General features: G+C 40.4%; 1 protein-coding gene across 11 annotated transcripts in view; it reads right to left on the bottom strand.

Annotated features, from left to right (window-relative positions):
* adgrl2a (adhesion G protein-coupled receptor L2a) overlaps positions 1 to 12,743 on the bottom strand; it is a 196,411-nt gene that overhangs the window by 159,564 nt on the left and 24,104 nt on the right. For all 11 annotated transcript variants that reach the window (XR_004204698.1, XM_031800675.1, XM_031800674.1 and 8 more), the window contains exon 2: positions 2,585 to 2,758. Coding sequence is in view for 10 of the 11 variants with exons in the window: in XM_031800675.1 (XP_031656535.1) it covers positions 2,585 to 2,684 (100 nt within the window). In the remaining variant the exon portion in view is untranslated. The remainder of the gene's footprint in view (positions 1 to 2,584; positions 2,759 to 12,743) is intronic.

Raw genomic sequence — 12,743 nt, 5'->3', positions numbered from 1 at the left:
GGAAAGTAATGTTGGGTATGCCTTGAAATTCATCTATTTGTAAATGCTTTGGGGAGAATGATGGTTTATGATTTGACTACTGGCTCTGAGATTTTGTTGGAATGCTGTGTTTATTATATATGGTCATGTGGATTCTCATATATTTTTTTTAAACATACAATCTACTTGCAGAGAAGCCACTCAACATTTTACATTACATTCAGTCATTTAACAGACTCCCATCCAGAGCGACCCACAGAAGCAACCAGGGTCAACGCCCTGACACAGACAGATCTCCCACACACAAAAAAACGGGAAGCCAAACCAGCTAAATATCAGCCCGAGCTCCCAACTGCCAGGCCATCAACCCTCCGAGACCAACCGCCAGGACACCAGCCCTCCCACAGTTCCTGAGAGCTGCCCCTCAACCATCAGAGACCCTCCCCCCACCCCCCACCCCCAAAATCAGAATAAAATTATTCCATTGTATAATTATTCCATTCCATGCATGTGTACAAACACCTGTGCGGCATCAGCCTCAAGCAAACAGGAATTAGCAGTAACAACGTTGCCCCTCAGTGTCATTCAAACATACTTTTTGTTTTGACTTTATTTTTGTACTTTTACGTTTGACCTTCATTCTATCCCCCACCCAGCAACTCCACTCCCACTTGTCTCCAATTCCACATCCCAACCCTCAGCCCATCCCACCCATCTCTGCTGGCCACCTCTTCAGATTACACGCCATATATCTTTCAACTATGCTGTGATGTTTAACATACAATTTTAATCTATCTAGTCAAATAAAATCCACAGATTGCAAGTTGAAGATAAATACTTTTACTAAGAGTATTAGTAATTGACTGACCAGGTCTCTCCAGATCTCCTAACAATGCTAGAATGTTATTCTACCTCACCCAGTGCAGTAGTTAAATAGGCAATCTGCCTTAACAGTAATGTTTGCTCATCTTTATCATGGTGTCAATAATTTCGGACCCCACTGTACGTCTGCCCACAGAGTCAAATGGGGACGATGAGATATGAATTTCGAGGGATGTAAAGGAAAGAAGAGCGGGAGAACTCTCAGAGCAATCAATCTTGTAGTCTCTTAAATCAAAACTTCTAGCCATTTATAGCACGGCAGTAACCCATTTTAATTCAATTATAAAAATGCATTAAAAATATATTACAGGCAAGATGCAGTTTAATGAACCATGTTTACTTGGGAATATTATTTAATGAAACTCCTGCAAGGCCGAGCCCCGTTGTTAGAACGGGACTGCGAGGAGAAGAGGGGCTCACGAGAAACCAAGTGAAAAGGTTTCATATGGATTAGTGAATAGGTGCATCTATTAACGCAGGCTGAAAACGGTGACCACCTTCTTTGGCTCGTTTTCAGGACAATATCTCTCAGTTCAGGAAAAAGATTACTGTCATCATTCTTCAAACTTCACATTTCTCTAGTATATGCTACTTATCGTGATGAATGATATCAGAGAAGTGTCCACGATAAATGCTCGTTTTGGTCGGTGTTGATAATTTTTGTTTTATCGTCTCACCTCTCATCAGCATTCACCTTGGTCCTCTACTACGTAAATCCTCTTCCAGCCCACAGGCTACACTACACCAGACAAGCAGCAACAGACCATTGTAGGAAAGACTGTGGCTGTTTTTCCAAGTGGCACCCTATTCCGTACATAGTGCAATATTTTTGACCACAGCCCATAGAAAGTAGTGCACTAAGTAGGGAATAGGGTGCCATTTGGGACAAACACTGAGTCCACCTCAGTGTTAGATGAGATCATAATATGCACAGGATTGGGCATCTATATTTCATGAACAAATTATAAATGTTTTGGTTTGATTCACCCATATAGGATAACCGCTCCTTGTCAATCCAACCATTAGAAGAAAGAGCAGTGAACAGTTGAACAAATAAACCCCCCCAAACAGTGCCTTTACTGATTCCTTGCATTGTAAAGATGCTACATTTGGCATAAAGCCTAAATTTGAAATATTGGAAGATCCTAATACATTTGTGGGTGTACTATTCCTGCCATTATGCATATTATGTTGGCCTGAATGGTTATGAGATATTTCAGGCATGATTCTGATCTATTTTAGTCTATTAATCAAAGCCCAATTTTTCTGTGATTAAAAACATTTATGGTTTAGATTTCTAGGTTAAGATGTACAGTATATGCAAGGGAATCTCAGTGCAAAATTAAACATGTATCCAGTAGAAGCTTTGATTGCACCAGGGACAAGTGATGCTTTGAAGCAGAAAATCTCAAACCAATCACAATTCACCAACTAATGAAACCACTCAATATTATCCCGCATCCTCTGAGGCCACTGTATTCATACAACTACTGCATGCAGTCAGAGGCGCTACTCAGGCAAAAGAGACCATTTTATTTCAGAGGCTAAATGCTAAACTTGAGGAAGACAATGAGAAGAACAGGCCCTTGACATATTCCCTGTCTAATTGTTACAAAAAATATATATATTAATATATATATATATATATATATTAATATAGCATTTTCTAACTTCAAAGGATTTCAATATTAGGTTATTGCACATAACAGGACTGTGTACTTACCCTCTGAAGACTGTATTAGGGCCATTGCAATAAGCCAGCAGAAGGTTGGTAGTTTCCACAGAGAGCATGCCATAGTGCCTTGTGTGGATGGTCTCTGCATGATTTGGTAGCGATGACTGGGGGTTAAAGTCCAGGCAAACAGCTCTCAAAGATGTTCATCCTTGATCCTCTCACCTGCAAGGCAAAGGAAGGGAGACATTCTTCTCATGTTCAAAGGTCCAGTGGTGTCAGTAAGTCTTGAATTTCACACAATATGTACCATCCTCATTTAACATCCTCCTCAACACTTCAGCTCTGATGCTGCTCTGTGTGCTTTAGTTTGTTCGTTGTGGAATTTTTGAAACCCAAACTGTAAAATGCGACAAATCCAGACCAGCTAGTAAAAAAAAAGCCACGAAGTCAATAATCCGGAGAAGGGAAATCCCTTAATGGAAGCTAAGTGCTGAGTGACCATTCAATAGGGGTGGGCCTAGTGTCTGCTACTACTCAGAGGTCCCGCTTTCACCTCCACATGACCAAGAGCTAGCAGTGCTCACCGAGTTATCTGCTGCCCCAAACAAACAAACAAGCTAGCCAAATGGTGTCTCTCCACACAGTTGTTCTGAGTGAACACAACCAAGTTATCATGAGTAGCTCCTCCCACCCCAAAATCCCTCCCCTGTCATTCACATAGGCTGAATTTGTTGGTTTGTTTTCTTGCTACTACAAAGGAAAATAGCAAGCTGTCATGAATACAGCGCACAACCGACTGGCGGGCTTGCTGGGTGAAACCAAAATGCCTTACCTGGAAGCTCATGCGTGGTGCGTGCACTCCTAATGGATCCCCTTTGTCTGCATGTTTACACTCACTAGCTGCACCCGTCCTCATCTCCCATCAACCATTATCACATTCACCCAGGGAGCCACCATCACTCGGGTAACAAGGCACACAGGACCCCAGTAGAACCTTTTCTTTTCCTTTGGCTTTTGAGAAGTCAAAAACAACTCCACTCTTATTTTTATGCTTGCTACACTGCCCCAGAGGCCAGAATCACAATATTCTTCTAGATGCGGTAAGTACTTGTAGTTGCATTCTTGTCAGCCAGTCACAATAACACTACAGAAACATTTATGGTGATGAAATCTATTTGTAATATATTGCACAAATCTGATACAAAACCTATCTGTGTGCATTTGCTTGCATAAAGTTACTGGTCATTGCATGCGGCATCAAAACAGATTTATCAAGGAATGTGATTATAGTTAGTGAATTCTTAAGACCACTGTAAACCAGATCTGAGTCTGAACAATATCCATATTACAGTACATTGTGTGTGTAACTGGGGTGAAATGGCTAGTTAGTTAGCGGTGCATGCTAGAAGAGTTTCAATCGGTGACGTCACTCACTCTGAGACCTTGAAGTACTTTTTTCCCTTCCTCTGCAAGGGCTGCAGCTTTTGTGGAGCAATAGTTTATTTGTATTTTTTATTGTACAGGTAATTTGACTGAGAACACATTGTCATTTACAGCAATGACCTGGGGAATAGTTACAGGGGATGAATGAACCAGTTGGAAGCTGGGGATGATTAGGTAGCCATGGTGGTATGAGGGCCAGATTGGAATTTAGCCAGGACACTGGGGTTAACACCCCACCGATAAGTGCCATGGGATATTTAAAGACACAGAGAGTCAGGACACTTGTTTACCGTCCCATCCAAAAGACGGTACCCTACACAGGGCAATGTCCCCAATCACTGCCCTGGGGCATTGGTACCATGTTTAGGGTACCGTCTTTCGGATGGAAAGGTAAATAGGTGTCATTGAATCTCTGTGTCATTAAATATCCGATGGCACTTATCGTAGGAGTGTGTTCAGAGGGTCCCTGGTTCGAGCCCAGGTTGGGGCAAGGAAAGGGATGGAAGCAAGCCTGTTAGTTTGATTCTGTTGACACGGATCACACTGCTGGAGTTGCTGCAGAGAAGAAGGTCAAAGGGGGATGAGTGTAACCACTGTGAAATGGCTAGCTAGAGGTGCACACTTTGTAGCACTTCAATCGGTGACATCAGTCACTCTGAGACATTTAAGTAGGCCCTTGTGCTTCATTTATAAATGTTACATACTCAATATGCCCCAAAATATGCGCCACTTTTCACGCAAAAGTTGCCATTTGTGACTCGTTTCAGGAAACTAGTCATATGTCGCACATCACAACTTCACAGGAGAGGCATTTGAAAGTAAACATACATTGTTTATCGAAATGCATTTTTTGGGGCAGAAATGCCTTCTGGAACATGAACTTTCATGTGCCTTAAATTACAAACGTGTATTACATCCGTAAAAACAAATAAAATTGTTAAATAACGAGCCTAGTAGTTTAGCCAGGGAAAAAGTCAGGAACCTTCCTGCTAGCCATGATTGTCTGAACTAATAGATGGGCTGGACATGCAGGGCGATGAGTTTCGATTGGTCTGCCATGTAGCATGCTTCTGTTTATAACGTGAGCTGCTCAGTATGTGTTGATAGTCATTTCTACTGCGCTGGTTTTTAAATATATAACTTTAGCCATCGAGAACTACAAAAGTTTTGCTACTTTTTTCAACAACATTGATGCCCTAATTTAGCAGGCACTATCGACAGATCAGTTGGAAAAAGTGACTTGCTACTGACCATGGTCAGTGTGAACCGGAGTGACTTGACACAACGCTGGCCAAACAAGATGTAGCTACAAATAAAACTTAGTTAAATGGTTCCAGTCTGCTGTGAAGCGTTCATCCATGTATACGGGTAAGAGGCTATCTACATTTTCAGATATTATACGTTTCTAATTTTGTCAAAGTTGTTTTCATTACAAGATAAAGCATACTGTTAGCTAGATAGGGAAACCTTATTCAAATCAGAAATCTATTTGCATTCTTAGTTAGAGCCTAATGTTAGCTAGCTAACATATTAACCTGGTTGGTTAGCTTTGGCTACCTGGAGATATATACTACAGCTACGACAATGTTTGTATTGGTTGGTAGTAGTATGAGTTGGGATTATGCCGGTACATTGTTTAGCTAGCTACATGTCTACACAAAACACTTCACCCAAGATGATTACATGACCAATCAAGTTAGCCAGGTGTGTCTGGGGGTGATTACTGCCATCAATTGTATTTCATGAACATGTGTACATGTCTAGATAATAGTGACCCATCCACTTAGCTAGATGTGTCTGGAGGCTCTTTATAGCATTTTCTTCACATGACCCATCAAAGTGTGTCAGAAAAGCGTAATCTAATAATTATAATCTAATATATCTAATATATATAAAATGTTTTATCTGCACACTCTGTTTTTTATATTCCTACAATGCAAGAAACCATTTCACTGTACATTATTTTCATTTTTGGAAAAATAACGTTCCCAAAGTAAACGGGCTATTTCTTAGGACCAGATGCTAGAATATGCATATAATTGACAGCTTAGGATAGAAAACACTCTAAAGTTTCCAAAACTGTAAAAATATTGTCTGTGAGTATAACAGAACCGATATTGCAGGCGAAAGCCTGAAAAAAATCCAATCAGGAAGTGACTCTTATTTTGAAACCCCTGTGTTCCTGTGCATCCCTATTGCCCATTGAAAGGGACATCAACCAGATTCATTTTTCTATGGTTTCCCTAATGTTTCTACAGCCACTAGAAATAGTTTCAGGATTTTATTTTGAAAAATGAGCGTGAACGACAACATTGCGTCAGTGGTCAGGTGGTGGCTTTCAGAGTGATTTGTGCGTAATAGACAAAGGCGGCCATTGTTCCTCTCGCTCCTACTGAAAAGCCAATTGTCCCGGTTGATATATTATCGAATAGATATCTGAAAAACACCTTGAGGATTGATTATAAAAAACGTTTGCCATGTTTCTGTTGTCATGACCGCAATTTCCGGTGGATTTCTCAACAAAACGTGGACAAGAAACTGAGGTATTTCGGCTATAAAAAGAATCTTTATGGAACAAAAGGAACATTTAAAAAAGGGTGATGCTTTGCTGCCACAGAACCTAGACAACGTGCCCTAATAGAGGGAACCATGAATTCTGCTCTGATAATTCTACAGGAAAATGTCAGGCCATCCATCTGTGAGCTGAAGTGCAGTAAGACAATGATCTAAAACACACAATCAAGTCTACATGAGAAGTTTTATAATGTCAAAGTCCAGACCTAATCCCAATTGAAACGTTGTGGCAGGGATGGAAACGAGCAGTTCATGTTTGAAAACCCACAAATGTCGCAGTTCTGCCTGCAATTCTGCACGTGGGCCAGAATTCCTCCACAGCGATGTGATCAACAACTACAGGAATCATTTGGCTGCAGTCATTGCAGCTAAAGGTGTCACAACCAGTAATTTAGTGAAAGGAGGCAATTACTTTTTCACACACGGGGATAGGGTGTTGCATATCTTTGTTAATTAAATAAATAAAACAACCATCAATTTTGTTTATTTGAAAACTCCGGTTCCCTTTATCTAATATCAGGTTTTGGTTGAAGATCTGATAACATTCAGTATAAAGATGTGCAAAAATAGAGAAAATCAGATAGGGGGTAAATTCTTTTTCACAGGCCTGTACATTGTGTCAAGCTGGTTAAAGGACAAACTGGGAATAGTTATATCTGTGATAGTTTGGAGAAGATGAATTGTTTAGATTATTTGTGCATCCTACGCCCAGAGGAAGCTTCGCAGCTCAGGCTCAAACTGTGGCGTCCTTTGCTCTCCGGAAGACGGCGCCACTCATAGGCGTTATCAGTGGGGTTGAGTCTAGAAGTAGATCAAATGAAAAATAAATTCCTGGTGTTTGTGACGCAAGCCGTTTGGTGAGACGTAGACCCAGTGGCAATGGCGAGAGTGAGAATACCCTGTCTGTCTTGTTGAGTTTTGACACAGAGTTTCTACATGATAAATTCAGGTTAGATTATATTTGCTATTCTGTGAAGGCCTATGTTCCGAACCCACTACGGCACTTAAGGTGCCAAGGATTCAGACATACTGCAGCAGTGTGAAGAAGGAGATGCCATGATGTGAGAAATGTGTATGAGTGTGTCACAGGTTAGAGGTCATCATAGAGTATTATCCCTGAGGATGCCACTGGAGGGCACCCTTATGTTTCCAGTGTCCAGGTGAGCCTGATTGGGATTATTGGGTTCACCTGGTTTAGGACTATTTAGGTTCCTTATTGGAACTGGGCCGGTTGCACAGGTCTCTTGTCTTGTTTTGTATTGTATTCATGTGCATGTGTTTTTCCTGTGAATAATTCAGTAATCATTCTGGATTTACCCTCACCTCTGCCTGCTGTGTTTCTCTGCTCCTGGGTCCGAGTTCGTACTAGAGTTATTGTCACAGGAGGACATAGTCAGAGGGAGTGTACAGTTGGGATAGAGAGAGCACTGTGGGTCAACTGTGGGGGTGCCCATGCAGCTGGGATTCTGAAGTGCCCTGTGAGAGAGAGAGACAGGTTGAGATTGCCAGAGTTTGAGTTGGGCAGAAAGTTTCCTATGCAGAGGCAGAGAAGAGAGTGGATGATAGCTGAAAGGGGAGTGATTAGACTGGGAGCCAGATCCAGAGAAGATGAGTAAAGGTTGGTGGTAAACTGCAATTATGTTAGCACAGCTGTAAACTGCTGTTCTGCTCAAAGAAGGAATAAAACTGGCCTTCTTTAGACTAGTTGAGTATCTGGAGTATCAGCGTTTGTGGGTTTGATTACAGGCTCAAATGGCTAGAAACAAAACCTTTATTCTGAAACGTGTCAGTCTATTCTTGTTCTAAGAAAAGAAGGCTCTTCCATGTGAGAAATTGCCAAGAAACTGAAGATCTCGTACAAAGTGTACTACTCCCTTCACAGCACTGCGCAAACTGGCCCTAACCAGAACAGAAAGAGGAGTTGGAGGGCCCGGTGCACAACTGAGCAAGAGGACAAGTACATTAGTGTCTAGTTTGAGAAACAGACGCCTCAAGTTCTCAACTGGCAGCTTCATTAAATAGAACCCGCAAAACACCAGTCTCAACGTCAACAGTGAAGAGGCGACTCTGGCATGCTGGCCTACTAGGCAGAGTTCCTCTTGTTTTTTGTTTTACTCCTCTTGACATTTTAAATATTTCGGAGAAATAGCCATATTTTACCTTTTTACGCCTAGGGTTACTATACATTATTTTAACACATTTTACAAGAGATACTCCAAAATGTAAATCTTCCAGGCATTTATATATAAACTCAGTCATACTTTATCAAAATAATAACTAATAGCAATATAACTAATGTAAAACATACTGTGCCTGTAAAACGTATATAGGTTAAGAACGTTTTTGAAAGAGCACAGTTTGAATGATATGGCAAATAGAAATCAAACGGAATGGACATCATATATATATTGGAGAGGTTGAGGGAAGAGTTAAAACAAACAACATAAAACTGTTGAAAAATACTGTAGATAAAATGTTTATAGTATGTATAAGATGGAAATACAGGACTAAATGTTATTCACTAGTTTACTCCAATTGGGGGAGAAATGGTAGGGTTGGAAGGTAAATGTATTATTTTTTATTTAAAGATGTGTATACAGTTGAAGTTTACCTACACCTTAGCCAAATACATTTAAACTCCGTATTAAACAATTCCTGGCATTTAATCCTCGTAATAAATCCCTGTGTTAGGTCCGTTAGGATCACCACTTTATTTTAAGAATGTGAAATGTCAGAATAATAGCAGAGAGAATGATTTACTTCAGCTTTTATTGCTTTCATCACATTTCCAGTGGGTCAGATGTTTACATACACTCAATTAGTATTTGGTAGAATTGTCTTTAAATTGTTTTACCTGGGTCAAACGTTTCAGGTAGCTTTCCACAAGCGTCCCACAATAAGTTGGGTGAATTTGGTCAAATCCTCCTGACAGAGCTGGTGTAACTGAGTCAGGTTTGTAGGCCTCCTTGCTCGCACAAGCTTTTTAAGGTCTGCCCACAAATTTTCTATAGGATTGAGGTCGGCTTTGTGATGGCCACTCCAATACCTTGACTTTGTTGTCCTTAAGCCATTTTGTCACAACTTTGGAAGTATGCTTGGGGTCATTGGCCATTTGGAAGACCCATTTGCGACCAAGCTTTAACTTCCTGACTGATGTCTTGAGATGTTGCTTCAACATATCCACATCATTTTCCTGCCTTATGAAGTCATCTATTTTGTGAAGTGCACCAGTCCCTCCTGCAGCAAAGCAGCCCCACAACATGATGCTGCCACCCCCGTACTTCACGGTTGGGATGGTGTTCTCCCGCTTTTTCCTCCAAACATAATGATGGTCATTATGGCCAAAGAGTTATATTTTTATGACGGTTTACGAGCAGTGGCTTCTTCCTTGCTGAGCGACCTTTCAGGTTATGTCAATATAGGACTCGTTTTACTGGGGATACTTTGTACCTGTTTCCTCCAGCATCTTCACATGGTCCTTTGCTATTGTTCTGGGATTGATTTGCACTTTTCGCACCAAAGTACGTTCATCTCTCGGAGACAGAATGCGTCTCCTTCCTGAGAGGTATGACGGCTGCCTTGTCCCATTGTGTTCATACTTGCATACTATTGATGGTACAGATGAACGTTGTACCTTCAGGCGTTTGGAAAATGCTCCCAAGGATGAACCAGACTTGTGAACGTCTACAATTTCTTTTCCTAAGGTCTTGGCTGATTTCTAATCATTTTCCCATGTCAAGCAAAGAGGCACTGGGTTTGAAGGTAGGCCTTGAAATACATCCACAGGTACACCTCCAATTAACTCAAATGATGTCAATTAAGCTATCAGAAGCTACTATGACATGACAAAATTTCCAAGCTGTTTAAAGGCACAGTCAACTTAGTGTATGTAAACTTCTGACCCACTGGAAATGTGATACAGATAATTACAAGTGAAATAATCTGTCTGTAAACAATTGTTGGAAAAATTACTTGAGTCAAACACAAAGTACAAGTCCTAACTAACTTGCCAAAACTATAGTTTGTTACCAAGAAATGTGTGGTTGAGTGGTTGAAAAACTAGTTTTAATGACTCCAACCTAAGTGTATGTAAACTTCCGACTTCAACTGTGTGTGTGTGTGTGTGTGTGTGTGTGTGTGTGTGTGTGTGTGTGAGTGGGGATTGGAAGTGATGCAGACAATTACATTGATGGAAGCTACAATCTCTCTGCAATATTAAAGCCCCTACAAAATATATATGTTATTTTTATTTTTTTTAAGTGGAGCACACCTGAGAAATGCACGGAGCGCTCACACTATAAGGGGACATCGGCTGCGCTGATATACTGATTGAGAAAGGATCAAGTTTTTCTAAGACATGAGACACATTTGATAGAAGTACCGAAACGAACATAAATGCTAGTACCGAACCATTTTTTATGTTATAGTATCGAAAAAGTACAGGAGTTTCACTATACTGTGCAACACTAGCATCCATAGCAGATTGCTCAAACGGTAGCCTACTTTATATGAGTAATATTAATGTAGGTAGACTACTTTCTGGTCACTAATCTGTATATATGCACCTGCCTTTGCACACCAATGCTGATGACTGGTCATTGGTCAACAGTCAAGACGTGAAATTTTTGGTTCTGAGGCACAGATTAGATTTCTTTGAAACAAGAATTTGTTGCAATTGCCGTAGGCCTATGTTTGTGACCAGATCGAATAAGCATACAAATACAAATGGTAGGCTAGCGTATACACTGAGTGTACAAAACATTAAGGACACCTGCTCTTTCCATGACATAGACTGACCAGGTGAATCCAGGTGAAGGCTATGATCCCTGATTGTAACCGGTGTGAGCACTTGTTAAATCCATTAAATCCAGTTTAGATGAAGGGGAGGGGACAGGATAAAGAAGGATTTTTAAGCCTTGAGACAATTGAGACCTAGTGAAACATACAGTACATGTAGGAGGCTTAATCAAGCTTGTCATCTTGACTACTTTGTTGTTTCCTTTTCGCTGGCACCTAAAGTAAAAAAAAAAGTGTTGCATAGCGGACAGAATGCGATCACACCACCACCTAATTGGCATCCACATTACTCTTACAGAATTTCCACGTGGTCAGGGATATTGGAAATTGAATCAAAGCCTACTGGATGAAAATGTGTTCTTAACCAAGACAAAATTATTTATAACTGACTTTTTCTTGCATAACACAGGAACTGCAGTAGAGGTCGACCGATTAATTGGAATGGCCCTGAGCGGATTTCAAGTTTTGATAACAATCGTAAATCAGTATTTTTGGACACCGATTTGGCAGATGTTTTTTTTTTTTTTTTTTTTTTTTACACCTTTATTGAATCTTTATTTAACTAGGCAAGTCAGTTAAGAACACATTCTTATTTCCAATGATGGCCTAGGAACGGTGGGTTAACTGCCTCGTTCAGGGGCAGAACGACAGATTTTCACATTGTCAGCTCGGGGATTCAATCTTGCAACCTTACAGTTAACTAGTCCAACGCTCTAACCACCTGCCTCTCATTGCACTTCACGAGGAGACTTCCTGTTACGCGAATGCAGTAAGTCAAGGTAAGTTGCTAGCTAGCATTAAACTTATCTTATAAACAACAATCAATCAATCAATCATAATCACTAGTTAACTACACATGGTTGTTGATTTTACTAGTTTATCTAGCGTGTCCTGCATTGCATTTAATCGATTCTGTGCGTATCGTTGCTCCAATGTGTACCTAACCATGAACATCAATGCCTTTCTTAAAATCAATACACAGAAGTGTATATTTTTAAACCTGCATATTTAGCTAAAAGAAATCCAGGTTAGCAGGCAATATTAACCAGGTGAAATTGTGTCACTTCTCTTGCGTTCTTTGCACGCAGAGTCAGTGTATATGCAACTGTTTGGGCCGCCTAATTTTCCAGAATTTTATGTAATTATGACATAACATTGAACGTTGTGCAATGTAACAGGAATATTTAGACTAATGGATGCCACCCGTTAGATAAAATACGTAACGGTTCTGTATTTCACTGAAAGAATAAACGTCTTGTTTTTGAGATGATAGTTTCCGGTTTTGACCATATGAATGACCTAAGGCTCGTATTTCTGTGTGTTATTATGTTATAACTAAATCTATGATTTGATAGAGCAGTCTGACTGAGCAGTGGTAGGCAGCAGCAGGCTC

Source organism: Oncorhynchus kisutch, linkage group LG21 (assembly GCF_002021735.2).
Source record: "Oncorhynchus kisutch isolate 150728-3 linkage group LG21, Okis_V2, whole genome shotgun sequence".
NCBI lineage: Eukaryota > Metazoa > Chordata > Actinopteri > Salmoniformes > Salmonidae > Oncorhynchus > Oncorhynchus kisutch.
This window is presented reverse-complemented; position numbering and strand designations above follow the sequence as displayed.